This window comes from Lonchura striata, chromosome Z (genome assembly GCF_046129695.1).
Source record: "Lonchura striata isolate bLonStr1 chromosome Z, bLonStr1.mat, whole genome shotgun sequence".
Taxonomy (NCBI): domain Eukaryota; kingdom Metazoa; phylum Chordata; class Aves; order Passeriformes; family Estrildidae; genus Lonchura; species Lonchura striata.
The window spans coordinates 60,454,821-60,478,188 of record NC_134642.1 but is presented as its reverse complement, the minus strand read 5'-3'; the positions used below and the strand labels follow the sequence as shown (position 1 = coordinate 60,478,188).

Here is a 23,368-nt window from a genome sequence, read left to right as displayed (position 1 = left end):
CATTGTCTTGGGAGAATCAACATAATTCACAGGTCAAGAAAAACAAATTTCCTTTGTATTTTAATTTGTGTACTAACATGCCACAACAGAACCCTGTGCTCTATGACATTTCAGGATTGAAATACAGGAACAGTTTTTCCACTGATATAAAACTATACCAAATAATTTATATAATTTTTTTTTTGAGATCTGCTTCAAGTTTAAGTAACAGAAAACAAATATGATCCTATATGTTTCACTTTAACATAATATGACACACTCTTAGATAATTTAATGACAATAGAAGGTTTGAATTGATTTTCAGACATCCTGGTTCCTTAGAAAGGAACTGATGTAAAACATGAAACAAAAGAAGGAAAACTATGAAAAGCAATTTCATATCTTGTATTTATGTGGAACAGGTGAGGAGCTCCCAGCTGTTTTCAACATAGAGCCCACCTCAGTAAAGGTTGTGTAAAACACAGCCATAAAGTTACCAAGAGGGGTGAGAGCCCCTGGGCCACCAGCTGCAATGTGAAGCTTTCCCATCTGTCTACAGTCTTCCAAGTGCACATTCCCCTGTCAGCCTTCTGCCACTCAAGGCAAAGGCTGGAAAAAACTGTCTGCTACCCAAGGAGAAGTCAACAGGAGCCCTCAGAATGGCTACAGGAATCTATATCTTCTGCAAAGGATAGTCCCAAATTCCTAGCTAGTCTGGATGTATGGAGAGAGCTTGTGTAAATGACGCTGAACTGTCCACAGGGCTCTGCTCAGGCTTGCTGGACTTGAAGAAAAACACTTTTCTGCAGGGCTGATGGCAGAAAGCATTGTCATGCAGTGCCCAGGATCATCCTGGCTAGAGCTGCTTGGGAGGATGTCATTGCTGAAGCTGTGAAATCAATGCAAAAGTGGTTTGTGGCTTCCTCATGCTTAATTATCACTGGCAGCCATCTGAACCTGGAGTGCTAACACAGCTAATCCTGAAACAAAACCACTCCAGGAAGGGATCATGAAAGAACCATCAGCTTCTTCCATCTTCTCCTGTATCCTTCTTACCCTGGCTGATTTCATGACTTAAGCTACATTTACATCTCTTTACATTGACATTTACATTTATCAATTTATGGAAGTGGGACATGAGGAGGTGAAGGAAGTGAAACAAAGAATCATCCTTTTTTGTCCTATGTCCAAGTCCTTGGTCATAACCTACAAGGTTTGGCAGCAATAGAGAAAAAAACACACAACCCAAATCTGACAGCTGAAAAATAAAACCATCATGAGACAACAGCCAGAAATTCAGAGCAGTTCACAATACTAGCATGGTTTGTGGCTAAAGAACACAAGACAGAACTCTTGATTTGGAGCAGATCCATGCATGGGAAGAAATTCTTGTCTCACATACTTTGGCTGGTGGCTGTTGGGGGTTGCTTAGCCAAGACATGACAAAGCTGCAGTGAGATTCAGGTGCAGGCATGCCCTTCCACTGAAAGGGTTCCAGTAGAGTGAACAGCTTGTGCTGTGGAGTACAAAGGGTTGTAAATTCCCTGGCTTTTCACACAGCCTGTCATTAAGGAGCTGTAGGGTCAAAGGTATGTTTGCTCTTGGTGCTGGTTATCATTGGGAGAGTCACACTGATACAGTGGTACAACCTTCCTTGACGCAGGAGCCGCTGTCGCTGAGGCCACTGCCAGCATGGTTTCCTGCAGATGGCTGCTGGACGTGAGCAGCTTGGGACAAGCAAGGTACTCCTTCAGGCAGTCCCTTGTCCCAGCCTTGGCCAGCCCTGCTCTCTACCAGCACTCCACACTGAGACAAAGAAACTACAGCAGTGAAAGTTTCGTATGTGACTGCCGTTTGGTGAGCTGAAATCAAACCAGGAAGCAAAATATCTCACGCTGAGTTCAATTATATATGGAGGACTTCTCATCTGTGTGGGTGATGACAGCTGACTGTCCCCAGTGCCACTGAACATTTTTTATTATTGGGCTGTTTGCACAAAAGCAAAAGGTGCACTGGAAGCCTGTCTATATCATAATAATGAGCTATTTGAATAATGAGTAATTTGATATATATAATTGTACAATATCTAGTAACAGAAAAGTCTCAAGCTATTCATGAGTCCCGTTTACTGAGAAAGGAAGGATATACTATTTCAGTGAGTAACCCATAGAGAGAATTTGAGATAACATTACTACTATATCAATATCTTAGGAAATGCAGCCTCTGAGGGGATACATTATACTGTTATAAAATACTCTTTGGTGTGTTTTCACCACCCAGGGGTGATGTGCCCCACGGGCTACCTGATACCTACAGCGTAAGAAGGGTTTGTCACCTTCCACCTCTCAGCTTGGAAGAGGACTGGTGAGACAGCAGCGAGCTGCCCATTCACCTGTGCTTCTCCCCCAGGTCTTGCAGGCAGCTGGGACCTTTGTGTTTGGGGAAGTTTGACTCCAGAACAGGAAGAAATGAGCCACTGCTGGCTGCAGTTCCTCTACCAGAAGCAAGGTGTATATATAAGGCATGGAGTGGGGACAGGCATGGAGCAGAAATGTGATGTCTGCCACATGTCAAACACCATTCCCCAGCTGTCCTGTGGAACCCCGATGCCCACTGTGTCTGGGGGGCTGTGCAGTGCCTCACCTGATAACTGATCTTCCTGCCTGGTGTGAACATTTCAGTGGAATTGATGGCTGCCCTCATCAAGCAGAGGAGGGTACTTGGGTTACTGGGACCAGTTTTTCTGCCACAGTTGTAATACAGGCATGTTGTATCCATCTCATCCTTGGAAGTTGTATCAGGCCTGGGATGAAGAAAAGGAGATGATAGGAAGATTTCCTCATGTTTGAGTTACCCCACAAGCACATCAGCAATCAAGTGCAAACACGTGAAAGAGATCATATATGCAATTATGCACATTAGTAGGTGTTCTCTGTTTAGACACAATTTGTAATTTAAACAAAAGCTTAGAATTTAAGAAAACCAGATGGACCCTGGGTACAAATGCATTATGCTACTCCTCAGCATACATCCACTTCAATCTGTGCTTTGAAAGGAGGCATGCCCACCTTGAGTGTTGCCGTGGGGGGCACGCACAGGCACCAGCCCAATCCCACAGGCTCGGTGATTAACACAGCATCACTCCGTTTCTATGAGACCACCAGCAGGTGTAACTCTGTCGGCTTTAAGGCAGCCACTCTCGCGGCCGCGGCGCCTGAGCAGAGGCGGTGCTCCCGGGCACCTCCAGGTGCTCCAAGCAAATTTCCCTGTCAGTCCTGCCACGATGCTCGGGGGTGCGCCGCTCCCAGGAGCATCCCGAGCCCCGTGAGCGGGGCGGCGGGCCGAGCATCGGTCGCAGCACGGCGGCCCTGCCCCCGGAGAGCGCCGGGAGCGGGACCGGGAGCGGGACCGGGAGCGGGACCGGAGCGGGACCGGAGCGGGAGCGGGACCGGAGCGGGAGCGGGACCGGGAGCGGGACCGGGAGCGGGAGCGGAGCGGGAGCGGGACCGGGAGCGGGAGCGGAGCGGGAGCGGCTGCACGGCGGTGGCGGAGGCAGCGCAGGGGCGGTGATCCCGCCTGGAGCGGGCCATGGAGGCAGCCGCGGACAGCCCCCGGTTCGCCTACATCTTGGAGCTGCTGAAGCGGGACAAGGTAGGGACGGCGAGCGGCGCCGCGACACGGCGGGGCGGGCAGAGACGGCTCCCTTCGCAAGTGCTTTGTCGGACTTTTTCAGGGGAATGTGGGGGCACGAGTGACTCGTCTTTACTAATGTATTCTGGAGATTCGACTAATGCTTGCCACACACTTCCGAGCCATCAGGGGAAAATTTCAAAGATAATTTCCACGCGAAGTGTCCCCCAGGCCAGCACAGCTGGGCGGGCTCTGTCGCGTTTGCAGCCCACCCCTGCTCCGTGCGGGAATGCCCCGCTCCAGCCGGGAATGGGATGCGCCCTGCCCGGGGGGCTGCTGCTGCTAGCCGCCGGCTGCGGGCAACGCTGGAGAGAGAACTGTCTTCCCCAGGCACCGATTCAGAGATGGTAAGTATTTTGAGGAAAACTTGCACGCGCATTTCCTAGGGGAAAAGAAAAAAGTAAAAGGACGAAATCCAACTTTTGTACTGTTGATTTGCTGATATGTGTGATAACCAAGGAGCACCAAAGGTTCAGGCTTAGTTTTTTTTTTTGTTTTTTTTTTTTTTTTGTTTTGTTTTTTTTTTTTTTTTTTTGTTTGTTTGTTTTTTTTTTTTCCCCAAAAAATGAAACAGCCAAAATATTTTTAAACTTAAAAATAATTGTGGAAAACAATAGGGCTGTCAGAAATATTGCTTGTTCCAGACTCATCCTGATGGCTTTCCAGCATATCTCCAAAGGCTGCATTCACAGCCAGTTCTTTGTGCACATCCCTCTCCCTCTCCCTCTCCTCCACTACCTCTTCTAAATGTCCTGGAAGAATCTTTAGACCAGGTGAATGAGGAGCTTCCTGGGTGATTTTCTGCTTCTCCTTGCCTGAGTACAATTATGCCAGGACTTTAAAGGAAAATTCAGTCTTGTTCTCTCCATTTATACACCAAAGAAAATCATGAAGTGTTTCAGGACAGATATACTCCTTGTGCCTGGAATGTCCCTGTAATGGGGTGCTACATCTGTCTCTTATCCCACAGTCAAGCAATTCGTACTTAATTCAGACACCCTCTGCAAGAGCATATGGCTCGATAGGCAGCAGAGTTGGCACAGTAGTGTGAAATATGCATGTTTATTACAAACAGTGCTGTTGTTTATACATAGACAATGACATTGCCAAGTCCCATCATCACAGACATTTGACGTACATGAAGAAAAGGGGAACAACACCAGTTGTGTGACTGCCACAGACTTCCCATAGTGGCGATCACTGCTTGAGCTTCTCGCTCTGAGACCTATTGCTCTCCACATCTTCCTTTTGCCTTTTTTGAACCTTCAGACCAGGGCTTTAGATTACAGCCTCTTTGTAATTTATTGATGTTATCCAGCAGCTTGGAGGTGTTCTGCTGGGATAATTAAACTCCCTTCTCAGATGACATAAATCATGCCAGCAAAAGGACTCTTCTGCATGGTAAACTGTATTTGCTTTGGGTCAGGGTATTGCTATTTAGAGGTTTCAGCACTCCAGTCTTCCTGTTCCCACTTCCCACTATCAAAGCTTTTTCAATAAAGCCTGGAAGCATTAACATTCTTTGAGTTAACTGCTAAGCATCTGGCTTTCACTGAACAAAGACCTATTAGAAGATCAGGATGCAATAAGACACTTGTTCCCCCACCTCTGAATATGCAGGGTCCCTGCAGGTATGATGCATCAGCTCTTCAACCCTGGGCACGTGACCCCTCTTGGCAAGCATGCTATTTTTCCACTTAGCTGCCAACCTCTGTCAGACCTCTCAAACAGGGCAAATCATTATATATCACTTTTCCCCGGGGGAATGTCACTTCAAAAACCTGTTATCTCTTTTAATCATCTGTACTCATTATTGTCCTGTGACCCGCCTTCACACATGCGACTTGCACATAGTATCTAGAACAGAAAATGCTTGAATGCTAGAAATGCTAGAACAGAAAATGTAGCACTTTTAGTTCCATTAAAACACTCTTTGTGTAATCCATATACCCACAACATCTGTTTAGGCTCACTACAATACTCTCTGAGATACTCTGGGCCTCCATGGCACCTGTCACAAATGTCACAGTAGCATCTGAGAGCTCCAAAATACCCCTGAGAGGCAGATTAACAACTAACTGCATTTTGTATCAGAGGCACTGGTGCAGAAGGAGATTGTGTGACTTTCTTTCAGAACTCTGAAATCTCAGTTCAAACCACAGCAAGGACACTCATCTGTCTCAAAATGATGTATCATTCCAGAGATAAACTCAGGCTTCTTCCAATCCTGCCTCTTCCCCACCCCTCCCCCAAATTATTCCTTTTATTTACTTTTGCAGTAGTCAAAACACACACACTTCTAACCCAGCTATTCACCCAAACTCCAGTTTATATTGTTTTACTTTCATAGGTGTGTGTTTTCTTCTTTTGAAATGCATATGATTCTCCTGAAGTATTAACCCCAAAGAATTTTTAGATATTATAAAGAAACAATCATATCTGATGGGCTAAATTATACCAATACTTGCCATCTGTTCCATAAAGCCTTTTGGAACATTTTCTGTAAGCAGAATACAATCAATAAGCTGATATAAACCAATGTGAGTTTCAGAGGGAAACTAACAACACTGTCCCTGAGACCCCTTATTCAATTGAAGTAAGGAGGATTTTTGCATGCTCTATTTTTTAATCAGGGTCATCACTCTCTTTTTTTTTCCTCACTTGTTCCCTTTGTTTTACCATCTATTCCTGCTCTCCACATGGTTTGCAGAAACTGATAGTTTGTGGTTTATAAGAAACAGCTTTAAAAGTTATTATCTAGAAGAAGCATTTAGAGAAATAGACACTACTGAAAACAAGCCCTAAACCCCATATGATATGAACATGAGAAATATATAAAAACTATTTTAAGAGCATTTCTAATTCTGCATGCTCTCTACCTGCAACCTGCATGTGACACTGATTTCTGGACCTGACTTCTGCCTGGTTTCATGTAATGATTAATATAAGATTCTCTTGTGGTAGCATTTCAGCTTTTGTCCAGGTGACAAGAAGAGGTAGAGCTATACAGGGTTTCAAACTGAAATCACGATAAGGAGCTGGAGAGGAGAAATGCAACATTTGCTAGTGGCTGTGGTGGCTGGCAGGTGGCTCTGGGCTCACTGACTCAGCCAAACTGGAGCTCTGTTCCTCATGCATGCTAAAGAAGATAAGGCTTTACATATTTCTTGCTTATGTGAAAGAAAGTCCTTCTTTAGGGTTTGGGCTCCTATGAGGAGAATTTTCCTCTAACAGCAATTTTCTTCCTTTTACAGAATATTCAAAAGCATACCAGAATATACGTATATTGTGAGGGGTATTTGCACAAAGTAGTGACTCTGGTTGTATGTAAAGATAACTTGGAGTTCAGTCAGGCAGAAGCATTAAGTTAAATACTTCAGAGGGGTCTGAGTTTGAAATCTAACAGTCAAGAGCAGTTAAAATCCAATTTGCCTGTCTTCACAGCTTTTAATCAGTTACTTGGCTGGGTTGGTCAGCCTGTGTGACAGAAGTGTGTTTCCACATCTTAGGCATGTTCTCATCACTCCAACAGTTTCCCTGAAGCACCTAGAAGCACATGGGATGTGACATGGCAAGGGTGAGCTGCCAGCTTTGTCTTCTGTGACAAGGGTATCTACAGTCTGAAGTGAAGGAGAGAAGCTCCCTGTGATTTGCAGGAAAAAAAACTTACTCCACAACTTGTAAAAATTGTAAAGCTGGTATGCTTATTTTAGTGCTGGGTGCTAGTGGGGATTGTCTCCCCTTAAAGAACATGTCCTCCCCTGAGAATTCCCAAATCTTTTATTATTCCCCTCTCTTGTATATATGCATGGAGTTTCACAATAGGTTTATGCATATTAATTTTACTGGTTTTGCATTACAACTTGCAATTAGCCCTTATCAGTTCTTGTACAGAGAGAACTCTCTGGTCATCTTGTCCATCTCTTGCAGCCTCAGCTTTAGGCTCCTGTCTTTCAAAGTTCAAGGGGCTTAATTATCTTGGAAGTTTGCATTCTTTTCCTTGTGAAAAAGGAATGAGAGTTTTGTGAGCACAAGCTTTCTGCGAGAACAGGGAGCCTTGAGCACAGCAGAGTTATCAGACTTCAAAACACCTAAATCCAAAATGGATTTCTACCCTGTTAAATTTCCACTCAGTTTCAACCGTGTGTTCCATGTGTACTGTACTATTTATTGTGTCATATCTTTATGGTGTCAGAAACTGAGCCTATAACTGGTTTTCCTTGTAATTTTTTTTTTCATGTAAATTGTTTATATTCTAAATTCTTTTCAAAATAACCTTACATTTTCTTTCTGCTAAGATAATTTCTTTAAAGGTAGGACTCTCTCTTAATTCAGAGGTGGAAGATATTTTGATTTTAATGTCTTGTATTTTTGGAAAGCTTTTTCATTAGAATTCTTCCATTTGCTTGGCAATCAAGTGATTGCAATATATGGAGGGAAACAACAGGGTCCTCTGTGTAGACTTGTATGTAGCTGCTCCTTGGATTCTCTGCTGCTTTCCAGGTGTCCTGGAGAGTACTGTACATTTGGCAGTAAGTTAAAAAGTAAAGACACACTGAATTAGTTTAGCATGAAACATGCTAGCTACAAATCCTACCCAAAGCTATTTGCAGACCCAGTATTCTGGCAAAGAGTGCAGTCTTTATTGACTCAGTGCTCTGTGCATAGCACTGGCACACGGGACCTTCTGAACTTGTCCAGTCCTGCTGATCAGGTTATGAGATCTGTTAGGAAACCTGTCCAGCCTTGAGGATTATGGACCTGTAGCACTTCTCTGCAGAGAAGACAAACAACCCTGAATCAAGGGATTAGGGACTTTTTTTTGTTTGTTTGTTTGTTTTTTGGTTTTTTTTTGGTGATGAGCTCCTCAGGCCATAGTTATGTTCACTTTGAAACACCCAAGGCCTACAGATCTTAGCTAGCTCTTCATGGTCACACAGTTGAAGGGCAGCCATTGTGAAGACAAAACTGAGCCTCTATTCCTGAGCCAAAACAGGCACATATCTCTCAGGCAGCATAAATTCCTGCCTTATTGCTGCCTTATTTTTTATCCTACATGACTGGAAGAATCCTGTGGGTAAAAATCATCTTCATTAGATTCAACTGTTCAAGAGAAGAGAAGTAAATAGGGAAGTAAATTGCATCACTGACAATTTACAGAGAGTGGGATGAGGGCTAACACCCCTCTGAATTCATCCTGGAAGAAAACACATTGCACATGGACAAAAAACTTTTGTATGATAGCTCAGTCCCCAGGTCAGTCATACTAGCTCAGGAAAAATTCTATTCTCATTCTGCATATCTCCACCGTGATGCATTGGCTCTAATATTTTCAGTCAGAGGATGTCAGACCAACAGGAAACTGACTCAGTCTCAAGCTGTGGTTGCAAAAAGCATGAAAATAAATGTCTTGAAAAGCTTTGGTTTAGCAGACCTACTGAAGGGAGGGGAGGTGTTGGCAGAACCTTTCTGGTGCTTTGAGACAGGCTTACGTTTTTTCCTGCTGAAGTAGGACTTCAGCTGCACTGTTTAACAAGTGTAGGATTTTTACAGCTTTTTGGAAAGAAGTGCTGCATCCTTCTTGAAACTACCTTGATAGTAAATGCAAATGAGCACTCTGGAAATTTCTGCGTATCAATTATTAAATTAATAAGCATATTTAACCTGAGGTAGGGGGGAAAAGAGGATGGCAATGCCCACCCATCCTAGTTACTGTTTTCTTCTGCTGTCTTGGGAGTGCAGGGCATGCTGTAAATCCTGGTCAGACCCTGTCTGCCAAAGCAACAGGGCTGAATTTTGAAGGATGTGTAGAGCTACTTAAACACAACCCAGGCACTACTCCATGCAAAATGAGTCCCTTGTGAGCAGAACGGGTGTCCAATTGAGGCACATCTTCAGCTGGTAACAAAGCAGAAGGGTAGGTCTGACTTTTGTAGTCATGCTGATCTTATTAACACCCTTTTCAGAAGCTAAGGACAGAAGTATTTTCTAACAATGTTTTGTGCTCTTATCTTTTTAATGTATCAGTCATTCCTAGCTGTTGCCTTTTCCTCCCAGTACATGAAGCTAATGAGAATTTTGGCACTGCAAATTTAGTAGTCCTGAGCTGGGGGAGGATCAAATAGCTAGTAAAAAGGTGTGAGTGCAGAAGAGGGAGTTTTGCCCTTTTGATACCTTCAAGGATATCTTCTTCCATGTAATATCTTAATGTGATGGAGGTGGTAATTAAAATCTTGCTCTGAATTATCCTGAAGCCAGAACAAACATGTACAAAAACTAGGTAATACCTTAACAATTTATTAAGAGATTGAACAAAGAATCATTCACAAGTTTTGGCAGTAACAGCAGCTGGCACTGTGGTGCATGTGAAGACTTCAGAAGGACAGGGGAAAATGTGTTCTCCATGTTTGTCTGCACTAGCAGCACCCAAGTGCTAGCATCTACACTTTTGGCATGGAGCGCAGAATGGTTTTCCTTGCAGAGCCACCGAAGACAAAATTTCTTCCTACTGTTTCAAAGGCAGCCTTAGAGCCCAGGGGTCTTTGATCTAGTCTGAAGCTGATTGTTTATTTGGCCCTACATCAACCACAACCCAGCATCAGCGGTGGGTAGTGTGCTAGTGTAGACAAGGGCTTGTTAAAAGCTGCCTGCCTGTAAGGAAAGCAGGAATCAGGAAAGCTGAAGAATAGCAGAGGTGGGTAAGAGATAATATCCATATTCAGAGGCTTGCAAATCACTATTCAAAACACAGTTGGAAGGCTGACAACATATGACCTTACCAACCTGTTCTCCCCACGCCCATTTAAGTGACATGTTTCAGTTTGAATATACGTACTGTACATTTACTGGTACTATCAGAATAATTTCAACCAGAGCACTCTGTATTTTTATGACACTGGTTAGTAAAGTAAATCCTAAATAATATCTTTATAAGTCTTCTGTAGAAGGTTCTTCTTTGTTGTACTGGACACATAAAAAGTCACCTCTGTTTTCATAATTTCTGAGTGTAAATTTCCATTCAAGTTTCACATCCAGGCCACTGAAACACAGGTGTAAATAATGCCCAAGTAAGGCATTTCAACAGTGTTTATTTTATTGACTCATATGAAAAGTAGTTTTCAGAGGAAAAGGGAACTTCTTATCCTGATGTTTTTCTTCAAATAGAACAGCAGGTCAAATCTGGTGTTTCTCCAACTGACAACATTTCATCATTCACATAACCCAGGCCGCATGTATTTTAATTAACTAAACCTCCTTCCACTGTGTAATGTGAGGACAGTGCATACTTTTACTCAAAGCTTGCTAACTGGTTCTTTCTCCCTTAGCCTAATGCTATGTTAACTATTGCCACTGCAATGGCTCTGTCTGCACCCTTGACAAAAGCGAAAGGTGCTGAGAATTGAAAAGTATTTTTTGTTTGTTCTGGTGGATGGTGAAAAGGGTATTTACTACTCTTGTTCCAATGGAAACGTGCTGTAAGGGAAGGCTAGGAGATGCTGGCCATCATAACCACTTCCCCATCTCTTTTTCATCCTAGCTGCCACAAAAGCTGCCTGGTGCATGCCTCCTGCATGATATTTGAGAACTCATGGCAGTCAGGCAAAGTCCTCAGTGGCTGGAAAAGGGGAAACACCATACCTATTTTTAATCAGGGGATGAAGGAAGGTCTGGGTAATTACAGACTTGTGAGCCTTACCTTAGTGCCTGGGAAGATCATGGGACAGGTCCTCATGGAAAATTGTTAAGGCACATGAAAAACCAGGAGGTGGTCTGAGACAGCCAGCACAGCTTCAATAATGACAAATTGTGCCTGACAAAACTGGTCACCTTCTGTGATAGGATGACTGCAAAAGTTGACAATGCAAGACCAAGAGATGACCTCTGTAAGATCTTTGACACAGTCCCACATGACATTTTAATCTCCAAATTGGAGAGACATGCATTTGATTGATGGACTATTCAGTGGATAAGGAATTGGCCAGAGAATTGTGGTCAATGGCTCTGTATCCAGGTGAAGGCCAGGAATGAGTGGTTTTCCTCAGGGCTCTCTCTTGGGACTGGTGTTCTTCAGATCTTTATAAATGACACGGACAGTGAGATCCAGGGCACCCTCAGCAAATCTGCAGATGGCACAAAGCTGAGCAGTGCAGATGGCACAAAAGATGGAAGGGATGACATCCAGGGGGACCTGGACAAACCAGAGAAGTGGGCCCATGAGAATCTTACGAAGTTCGGCAAGTGCAAGTGCAGAGCTGCACCTGGATCGAGGCAATTCCAAACGTGAGGACAGGCTGGGAGAAGGAGCCTTTGAGAGCAGCCCTGAGGGGAAGGACTTGGGGGTTCTCAGGGATGAAAAGCTGGATATGGGGCAGCAGTGTGCCCTGGCAGCCCAGAGAGCCAGTTGTATCCTGGGCTGCATCTAAAGAACTGTGGCCAGCAGCCTGAGGGAGGAGATTATCCCCCTCTACTCTGCCCTTACTCTATCCACCTGGAGCACTGCATCCAGGTCTGCGATTCTCAGCACAAGACAGACACAGATCTGTTGGAGTGAGTCCAAAAGAGTCCATAAAAATGATCAGAGGGCTGTAGCACCTCTCCTATGCTGAGATATGCTGAGAGAGTTGAGACTGTTTGGCATGGAGAAGAGAAGGTTCCATGAGGACTTTATTGTGGTCTTTCGGTATTTAAAGGCAGCTTATGAAAAAGAGGGAGTTATTCTATGGCCAGGTAATGTAAAAAGGGGTAATGAATTTAAATTTAAAGAGGGCAGGTTTAGATAGTACATTAGGATGAACTTCTTCACTGAGAGGGTGATGAAACATTGGCTCAAGTTGCTCTGAGAAGCTGTGGATGCTCCAAACCTTTAGTAAGGCCAGGTTGAAGAAGGCTTGAGCAATCTGTTCTTCTGGAAGGTGATCCTGGCAACAGTGGGGGACATTGGAATTAGATGTTTAGGATGAGACGACACTATCCAAAGCTGCATCAGGGGAAATTCAGGTTGGACATGAAAAAGAAATTCTTCAAAGCCCATGGAGGTGGTGAAGGTATTTCAGGAAAGACCAGATGTGGCTTTTAGTGCCAAGGTCTGGTTGATAAGGTGGCTCTAGGACACAGAGTGGACTCATGGTCTCAGAGGTCTTTTCCAACCTGACTGAATCTGTGATTCTGTGATCTCCAAGGTGCCTTCCAACCCAAACCATTCTACGACTCAGTGATTCTATCACATGGGTTACCATGAGCCATGATCAGTGGCAGGGGCTGAGCGGGAAAGCACTCAATACCCCCGGCCGCCGGGACTTGCGGTATTTCCGGTGCCGCTGGGCGAAAGAAAAGGACCAAAACAATAGCGGAGCCAGGCCGCCGGTGCTCCGCGGGGAGCAGCGCGGCGGGGGCGGCTGGACAGCTCCGCTGTGCGGCTGCTGCCGCGGGCGCGGCCGCCCCGCCCCGCCCGCGCTGCCCCGCGCCCGCCCGCTCGCCATTTTGCGCCGGGAGCCGCCGCGGGCGCCGCACCGCCCGTGTCCCGCCCGCCCGGGCTGACGGCGCCCGGCGCAGGAGGAGGAGGAGGAGGAGGAGGCGCGGGGATGGAGAGCGAGCGGCTGGAGAGCCCGGTGAGCGCGGGGGGAACCGGCGGGGCGCGGCCGCCGGGGCGGAGGGCGTCGTTCCTTCGCTCCTCTTCTTGTGCTGCGAGGGGCTGTAGGGAGTGTGAGCCTGTCTGTCAGTCTGTCAGTCAGTCTGTCAGTCGGTCAGCCTGGCAGTCCCCGCGACGCGCGCCGGCAGGTCCGTGCCGGCGGGCAGGGCTGGCAGGGCGCTCCGACGGGCGGGCGCGGAGGGAAGCGCTCCGAGGACGGGCGCGGATGGGGGCGCGGAGGGAAGCGCTGCGAGGAGGGGAGCGGATGGGGGCGCGGAGGGAAGCGCTCCGAGGACGGGCGCGGATGGGGGCGCGGAGGGAAGCGCTCCGAGGACGGGCGCGGATGGGGGCGCGGAGGGAAGCGCTCCGAGGACGGGCGCGGATGGGGGCGCGGAGGGAAGCGCTCCGAGGAGGGGCGCGGATGGGGGCGCGGAGGGCGGGCAGCGGCAGCAGCGGCAGCGCCCCTCCGCGCCCGCCCTCGGAGCTCTTCCCTCCGCGCCCGCCCGGCACCCGCGATCGGCGGGGAGCGCCGTCACGGAGTCACTGAGGAGCCGCAGCGATCCACAGGCGGCTCTTTGTGCGCCAGATAAACGACGTAAATAAACATATAAATAAATAAATGATGTTTCTGACTCGGAACTATTACCTTAATGAAGTCAAGATAGTTTCAGCCCATAAACGCCAATTACACGTCAGGAGAGCCTGTTGTTTAAGCAGTCTGACACTTAATTTCGTTTTTTTTTTTTTCCCTGCTCCCTCTTTGTAAGCCAGTAAGCAATCTAAACATATAGACTGCTATTGTTAAGAAGTATGGTTGTGTTCGGTTGCATTTCACCAGCTCCTTGAGTGGAATTAAGACTACTCCCCTCCTTTTCTCCCCTGCAATGCAGACATGACCTAAAGATGAACTGTTTGCCTACTGGCAATGTTCACCTAAGTTGAAATGAATGCTGTCAGTGCTTTCATAAATGTTAATTGATATTTGTTTTAGCCAGATAAAATTATGTGCTTTTTTTCTGCAGAGCTGTGGTTTGGTGACTTAGAGCAGTGCAATAAGTCTTGGTGGCTCATGTTTTCCTGCGCTTATACTTGTTTCTCCCTCTTTCTACCATGAAGGTTGCCATTAAGGGTATTGAAAGAGAGCTTATCTGCCCAGCATGCAAAGAATTGTTTACCCATCCGCTGATCATTCCCTGCCAGCACAATGTCTGTCACAAATGTGTGAAAGAAATACTTTTTGCATTTGAAGACTCCTTTGCTGATGGAGGCTCTGAATCCTCTAATCAGAGTAGCCCTCGAATTAGAATCTCTGCTTCTAGCATGGACAGAATTGACAGGATTAATAGATCAGGTATGTATCAGAGATTGTGCATGTTTTTCTAATTTTTTTATTAGACTGGCTTGAGCTGAATGGGGTCTGCATTGGTAAAATGTCTTCCTGGTACTCCTGATGCGGTTATAGAGATGATTTAGGGATAGTGCTACTCTTGTTAATTTTGTGTCAAGAACAATGGGAATATTTTTAAGGACAATGCACTCTGTTTCATCTATAATAGATTAGTCTTTGTGGCATTCTATAAATCTTTATAACCATTGTGTTTGTTTATTTCTGTATTTCAGTTACATGGCAATGTAGTAGCATCATGTTCAGTAGCATGGAGATGTAGATTTTGGTGATTTCATTGCCTGCCAGTGGTTTGTTCTGGTTTCAACCAGCCCCAATGCAGTAGTTCTGACTTCCTTCTGAGCCTGTGTAGACTTTGTAAGCTAGTTTTGTCCTGCCCACTTCATTGTGCATACAGTAAATAATTTTCCATTGGTTATGATTATTGCACAGTTGCAGATTTGGAGGGCAGATGACTGTAAGCAGACAGCCCTAGCAGCCTCCTTCGTTGTGGCCTGCTTGAACGTTTAAGGAGTGCTTAGCTTTAGGACTCCTCATGCTCTTTGAAGTATTGTGCTAGAAAGATTCTTTGTAATCCATGGATGAGTTGGTCTGCTCTCCTACAGATGCATTGACAGTGCTTTGTGCATGCTTTATTTCTTGAAAGATAACTCATCTTGGCTTTCAGGCTTTCTTCTGACATAATTATCCACTTTAAAACAACACTTCTCTGCGGTCTGGAAGAGTTACCAACAAGACAAACTAAAGTTCTTACATTTCTTTTTACTAAAGTTCATCCTTCCCAGTTTTCACAGATCAAATGTGCAATTTCACTAGCTTCTTTTCATTTAGTACCGAATTGTTAGTACTGGTGCTCTTTCAAATCTGTTTGTTAAGGAAAAAGCCACTAGTTCTTGGTGTTCCTGCTGCTGCCACCACCCTGTCCTGAGATACATGTACACAAATTGTTGCAGGAGTTGTAAATCTTTAAATCCACTGTGGTCTGCCACCGTCTCAGCAAACTGATGGGACTATATCTCCTCATCTGACCTGCTAACAGAGAGGTGATTGCTTTCCTAAAGACCTGTCTGACAACTAGCAAGAGAGGTTGAGAATTGGAAATAAGGAGCTTCCCCCCGTCTCACCTCAAAGACCATTGGGCAGATGCACATCACAGGAAAATTATCATCTCAGACAGTTCAAATTTACACAGTGAAAAGCATATGGAAATGGAAGCATTAAAGAATAGATTTTTAAATTCAGATTATACTGTCTTTGCTTCTAATGTTACAAGCATTATAGCTCCATTGCTATATCAAGTGTGAGATTTGCTCTCAGACCAGTTTGGTACCAGCAATGGTTGCCAGCTTGCAATTTACATTTGCATAGTTGTTGTCTTGCATGTGAAGTACCCATACTGTGCATTTCCTTGCTAAATTTGCTTTGTGGGAAATTTGTAAGAAAACAGCTCCAAAAGAGAGAAAATGTAAGGAAAACGTCCACAGTGGGGTCTCACATGCATAACAAAAACCCACTACAATTTTTGAGAGGCTTGTGCAGGGCATGTTTGAAGACCTTAGTGTCACATTTCAAAATGCATATGACACCTTCTTCCCATTATGGTTTTTTGGGTTTTTTTCCTCACTTAAAGAATCCCTGATGTCTTCATAGGGAATATGATCTATTTTAAATGGGTTGACATTTAAATTCTTGGTATGCCAGAAGAGCTGGTATGTATTTGGTCATGTTCTGTATTTGTTGTACACACACAGCTTGCATTTACAAGTACAATTTATCTTAATGTAAAAACTACAGAAGTCATTGAAATGGAGTGCATGTGCTGCTTAAAAACCAGTGTGTTGGTTTAAAAATACTCCTGTGTTCATACTGTATTTAAAATAATTTTTAATTAACAATGTCTTGCTGTATATAACATGAAAATGATGGCTATTTCTTACTGCTGTTCAATTATCTCTAATGTTACTGTAATTACAGTGTTGCTGCAATTAAAACATGTAATGTGGTTATATTGACACTTGTGCAAATGTTTGAAATATCTCTCCTTGTGCCACTCCCCCCCAATGCGTTCTTTCTCCCTTTTCCTGTTCTGCTTAAATCTTGTTGTTTTTTGATATGCTAGGAAATTAAACATTCTTGCCTTTCAACCCTGCAGGAGTTTAACAGCCACAGGAGAGAAAAGAGTTGGTGCTTTTCATTTGAACCATTGTAAACCAATGGTATATCTCATTTTTTGATGTCTAAATAGCTCTCTGTTCATTGTTCACAGTCTCACAGAGGAGGTCTTTTGGGTGCAGAGGTAGAAATGCTTCACTTCTTGTGTTGGCTAGAGATAGTCTAGCATTTAGATCTCAAGTTAAATATTGTTGATTAGCATATAGCTTTTTGTCAGTGGTCAAGTCCACAAAAATTATTTTGCAGTGAACAAAGGTACAGCAAAGAAGTTCTATAAGGACAGCTTTCTGTGCAAGCCTGATTTAAAGGTCAACTGGACTGAAATTCAGTTAAGGGCTGGATTATATTTTTTCCTTGTGTATATATGACTCAATATAGATTGGTGGGTACAAAAATGCACACAGAACCCCAGCAATCACTGCACCATCTCCTCCACCCCCTGCTTTTTAATTTTCAGGAGTTTACGTGCTCAAGTTTCAATGAAACGCTGTCTTACTGGTAATGAAATGTGATTATTGGATTGATCTTCCTTACGTATACAGGTCATGTTTGGCCATCGCTGCTAAATGGAATATAGTATTAGTTTGTTATTGTATTTAAGCCTGCTTAATTTGATTAAAATTTGCACCATGGTGGTATGAGTAGGTAGTTCTGAATCTCACAGTTTATCACAGCACATGAATATGTGAGGAAAATGAAACATTTTACACTTAGACTTTTAATATTTGGCATGTCTAATGACACAATCAGATTGAAGGATAGTCAAGTCAGTCAGTCTTTTATTTTAATCTCTTTTCCAAAACTGAGCTTGTCTGAGCAGCTCAGCCACTATGTGGACTTTTTAAATACTGATTAAATATTTTTTTTTAATGTAATCATTGGTCAAAAATGGGAGAAAAAGTCCCCAAATTCCTTGTTGCCACAGTACTGGCAGACACATGAGTAATCCATAGAATATGGTGTCCTTCAAGAAAGATGTGAACTGAGCTAAACACAAATCTGAATTTCACACTCAGTGGAGGACAAAGCAGATCAGAAGAGGAAGTTTAATTACCTCAGTTGAAGGCTGAAAGTGGCATAAAACAAAGTTACTGTACGATACCATCAGACCTCTTGGAAAGCTGTCCATGTCTGCTCTTTTTGCAGGAAGCTCTTTTGATTTGTGAAAGACTAAAGTATCTGAAAGTAACATTTTAGCTCAGCTGGCTTCTCTTATGAAGCCTTTCCCTTCTCCCCTTTCCCCTTTCCCCTTTCCCCTTTCCCTCCCTCTTTACCCTTTCACCTTGCTATTCCTATCCCCTTTTCCTCCTTCCCTTTTTCCTTCCCCCTAAAAGCCCATCCAAAAACATTAACTGAGTTATGTGGTGGCAATATGCATTTCTATTTAAAAACAACCCCAACATTACAAGAGAATCCAGTTGACTTTTAAATCTTTTTTATTAAACTTCCACACATTTAATGTCCATGTCTTCCACAACCATAGAATTCTGGTAATACTGTTTACTTGAAAAACACAACTTTAAGATGTCTTATCCCTTTGCAAACCATTCACTGCAGCTTGGACTTTTCAACATTTTAAGTGTTGGTACCTCTCCTTGGGAAGAAGACTTTTAAACATTGTCTTTAAAGGACATGTTAAAATTGCTTTTTGACTTGTGTCTTTGCAATCTCTATGGTAATATTTGCGTGTCTGAGTATATGTTGTGATTTTTTTTTGTAACTGATTGAGCAACTTATTGCAAGTGGAGAAATCGGTTTACAAATCACAGTGGAAAATTTCATGTGATGATTTCTAATATTTCACAAAATACATATTTGCTGTTGTAAACTAAATTGGCAGAGTATAAAAGAGAATGTGGGTAGGAGCTAAGTTTCTCTGAGATGCACATCTAAATATGTCCACAAAATCCAAGGGTTTTTTTGCTCTGGGTTTTTTAATGTGTTTTTTGTTTGTTTGGATTTTTTTAATATAACCAAAATTTAGTTTCAGCAAATTAGACACAATACAGATAGGAAAGACAGTGTCCAAAGTAATTAATTTCTTCATCAGCGCTTTCGTTTTAAAATATGAGTGTAGAAATCCTTTAAGCAGAAAGCGAACCAGACTGTTAATATTTTAACACTCACTAGGCAAAAAGAGCATGTATCTCCTTATTTTTGAGTATTGAAGTGGCAGAACATGCCAAATAGCTTAGCAAATAAATTTCCAGGATTTAAAACAGAAAAACACCTGAACCTAGATTCTCAGAGTGCTGTCAATGAAAAGGGATGAGACATCTGAAGGTGTGCAGGACTTCCTTGACACTGGATTGCTTTCCATAAATAATGTCACCAGTTTTTGCAGAGCATGGCTCATGATGACAATCTCATTTCCATCCACCACAGGCACAATGAAAGGCCTCCATTGGGATGGATATGAATTTCAGATTATATTATTAAACTTGACCACTGCACCATGTTTTTTTTTCAGTGTTATCTTTTTTTGTCATTTTTGCTCTCTGCTCTAGCATACTACTTGTAGGCAGTGCTGATATGTGCTGCACTGTATGATTATTTTCTTAGTTTCAGTGAATGTGTGTATTCAGCTGTTGTCTGCATGGCACTGCATGTGAAGTCATTTTTTGTCTAGGACATTTTAGAAGTCTGTGTAGAAGCTTTCTCTGTGTTCCTGTGTGCAGTGCTAGCTTGGAACATACACTGGAAATACAGTTTGTGTTTCACTGTTGATGCTGTACCTTGCATGTGTGTGTTGCTGTGTATGCCAAGTTGTAGATACTGCAGGATGTGCAGTAATTAATTAATTTCAAGTAAATATGAAGAAAAAGTGAAATCAGGCAACAATCACTTCTCCCTTAGGTAGAGGGTTGCATACCTGTGGCTTGTCTCACCCATCCTATTCTGTAAATGCAGCCCAGTTGTTCTGCTCACAACTTTGAGAAAGGCATGAGACCAAGCTGGATGGGAGATGTCAGTGCATGCACATTTATCCATGCTCTGATTGTGACTTCTTAGCTGACAGTCGTGCATAACTACCAAAGGTTAAATTTCAAAGATATTTAAAGGAATTGATTGCTTATAGGAGTGTTGGTTTGCTGTTTTATTTGAAGAGACTGGAAAGGGCATGATAGGAATGGAGGTTTTGGATTGTTAGGTGAAGAAGCAACAGGAGAGCAGCTCAAGGCAAGTGTATTTTGGGTAGCATCACAGGACACTTCAAAAAGAAATACAGCATTAGCAATTTTGATGGGAAAATACTGATTAAATATGGAGAATAACAAATTTCCATTTCTGAAGAAGAGCCAATTTCAACACTAAGAATTCAGCTTTAAGTCATACCTCCATTTACAAATTTGTTAGTGTCCTGGTTTCAGCTGGAATAGAGTTAATTATATACTGTAGTATATATTGGAGAGATAAAAATAATAAAAAAATGGTTAATACAAAGGAGAGAGAAGAATAAAATCCAAGAGAAACAAGAAATGCACAATACAATTGCTCACCCAGTACCCACCCTGTCACGCCTGACTGCCCCTAGTTTATGTCCTGGACATGACATGTTATGGTTTGGAATATCCCTTTGGTTGTTTGGGTCAGCTGTCCTGGCTATTTTCCCTCCCGGCTTTTCATGCACCTGCTCTCTGGTGAAGCATGGAAAACTGGAAAGTCCTGGATTTAGGATAAGCACTACTTAGCAACAGCCAAAACACCAGTGCATAATAACCTCATACCGAATCCAAACCACAGCGCTGTACCAGCTACTAAGAAAATTATCTCTAACCCAGATGAAATCAGGACAGTTGGTTACACCAGTGTGCAGTGCTCTCAAAGAGATCTCAAAGCAATGCACCAGCAGTGCAGAATATGGGGTTTTTGTGTTCCTTTGTAAGGAGAAGCTGAGAGAATACAAGTTAAGCCTAAAGACTAGCTTAGCCTGCTTTTGAAATACATAAAGGATTCTTTCTGGTAGTTGGAGCCTGTGGGTTCATGAGTGAACAGGATGCACTCCTGGTTTGATAACCTCAGGAATATTACGTTGTGAATAACCTGTGAGTTTGTGTGACCCACCTCCTTACAGACTCAAAAGGCTCTTAAGTTAGTGGCTTTTCTTGAGCATGTGATTTAACTTTGGAGAAGGGGGGAAATTTGTGTGTAGCTGTTTGGTAGGAGTGCAGCTTCTCTGCAGCTCCCCCTTCAGGAACTAGCAGAGGTAGATAAATGCTGTTTAACATCCCTGTGGAGATCTGTGATTCCTCAGTTCAGAGCAGAGTAACCTGAAGATATAACTATCTCAGATTCCCCTTTGGTGTGTAGGGCTCATTTAGCAGCCCTCCTCTACTGAGGCCTTTCAGAAGGTGCCAAGTGAGCCTAAACATTCTTTGACTAAATTATTTGGCTGAGATGTCATACTGTTCCCTTGTTTTCCTGGGTTTTTTTTATGATGACTCTTGGGATGAGTAAAGTAAGTTTGAACTCAGTCAAAACAAATTCCAAGGAGCTCAAGGTTGGCTATGTATTTCTGTTGCTCTGAGAGTAAGTATCTTTCACTTCAATATGTTAGGAAGCTGTTGCTCTCTATACAGGTAACCAGTTAGTCTAAAACCACTTGGCTTCCAGAAAGTTTTTGCTTATTGTTTCAAAAGGCTACAGCTTGAGTGCATCCAAAACTAGATAAAGAAAATGGAATTGGAAGAGCTAAATTTATCTTAACATAAAATTAAGTTTTCTAGTAGTAGTTTGTGATGTTCCTTGGAGTAAGACATTAACACTACTTTGTCAGGGCAATTGTATTCTCTTTGGCTTGGCAGACTGCATATGATTTGGTGTTGTACTGGTTTGGATGATGTGCTACAGTCTGGAATTGGTTTGTAAATTCCTGTGCTTCTTTTAAAATCTAAACCAAATTGTTTTATGCTCATCCTAAACTGGGTTTTGATGTCTATGCAGGCAGAAAACGAAATTCACTGACTCCTAGATCGACTCTGTTTCCTTGTCCAAGTTGCCAGCGGGATATTGATCTTGGGGAGCGTGGCATCAATGGCTTATTTCGCAACTTCACTTTGGAAACCATTGTGGAAAGATACAGACAGGCAGCCAGGGCAGCTGTTGCTATTATGTGTGATTTCTGCAAACCTCCACCTCAGGAGTCCACAAAGAGCTGCATGGACTGCAGTGCAAGCTACTGCAATGAATGTTTCAAAATCCACCATCCTTGGGGAACTGTGAAAGCCCAGCATGAATATGTAGGACCAACCACCAACTTCAGACCCAAGGTAAGTATACTTATGGAATTCAGGTTGCAGCATTCTCCTGTAGCTGCCGACACATCAATGTCTGTGTCGGATAATTGCTTTTTAGGACCATGATTGCTTTCTTGACAATTGCTGTTATTTATTGAGTGATCCTTGCTGTCATTGAATGGGACATTGAGAACATACTTGAAGGGTCCTGTAAAAGTAAGGGTTTTTACTTTGTGGAGTGGATTGTGTTACTTGTGATTTGAGTCTTTCTTTCCTTTTCTTTTTTTTTTTTTTTTTTTTTTCTTTTTTAAGGCTTAATGATCATAAGTAATTGAATATTCTAACTTGGAAGACGCCCACAAGGATCATCAAGTTCAACCTTTAAGTGAATGATTCATATAGGGATTGAATCCACACCCTTGGTGTTTTTGGCACCTTCCTTTTGAGCATCTAAAATGGACTGCCTAGGGAGGATGTCTGTGTGTGTTAAACTTAAAAACCCCAGCACACCTGGCCTCTTTCATGCCCTTCTTTAGGAACATCCCCTTTGGATATTTTGTGCTTGAATTTAATCCATCACCAAGCATATTCTTTCTCTCCTTCCTTGCATCTAACAAGAGCAAAAGGTGGAGTTATAGTCTCCACTGTTATTACGCCATTATTTTTTTTATCTATAGCAGAAGAGATAAAAACGTTATGGCAAAATTTCTACTTTATACACTGGTGCTGCTGTTACTGCATTCAGACAAAACAGTGATAACAAAATGCCACTACCTTCATGTCTCATACTGAGGATGGTGCAGTACGTGGCAGTGCCTTATTGAATTTGTTAGATTGCACATGTTACATGTCACAGACGCTATCTTGCTAACCAATGGCCTTAATGTCCCAGCACATGCTGTGTGCCTGTGCCTCCTTGCTGGATGTCCCACAGGTGCCAGAAATGCTGATGGTTAAGGAGTCCTGATTAATTATGATTAAGTAAATTTGATTAGTGTGCAATGTGTAAGAAGCTCTTAACTGCTGGTGTACTTTCCTTCTGAGACTGGAAAAATTTGAGCCTCTAAAGTTAGCAGGCTACGAGATAGTGAACATCTTGGTGGTGTTTTCCTTGAGTCTAAAACATTCATTCCAGTTAAAAGTGAGCATGTGCTTCATATGTTTTCAAATGTGCTTGCACACACATTGTGTGAAATGTCTCTCTATTGGAAAAATGAGAAAGGTGAAAGTTTGCATAATATATCTTGCTTTTGCTTT

The 23,368-nt window shown here is 43.1% G+C and overlaps 1 protein-coding gene across 2 annotated transcripts in view; it reads left to right on the top strand.

The window, feature by feature from the left end:
- Positions 1-3,845: 3,845 nt before the first annotated feature.
- The window catches only part of TRIM36 (tripartite motif containing 36), a 37,077-nt gene continuing 17,554 nt past the window's right edge, over positions 3,846-23,368 (top strand). Inside the window, exons 1-4 of one of the 2 annotated variants that reach the window (XM_021524999.3) lie at positions 3,846-4,016; positions 14,414-14,648; positions 16,969-16,998; positions 21,819-22,144. In XM_021524999.3, coding sequence (XP_021380674.1) covers positions 3,924-4,016; positions 14,414-14,648; positions 16,969-16,998; positions 21,819-22,144 — 684 coding nt within the window. In that variant the 5' untranslated portion in view covers positions 3,846-3,923. Of the gene's footprint in view, positions 4,017-13,148; positions 13,278-14,413; positions 14,649-16,968; positions 16,999-21,818; positions 22,145-23,368 lie in introns of those variants that run through there. The other variant, XM_021525001.2, reaches the window with a different exon arrangement.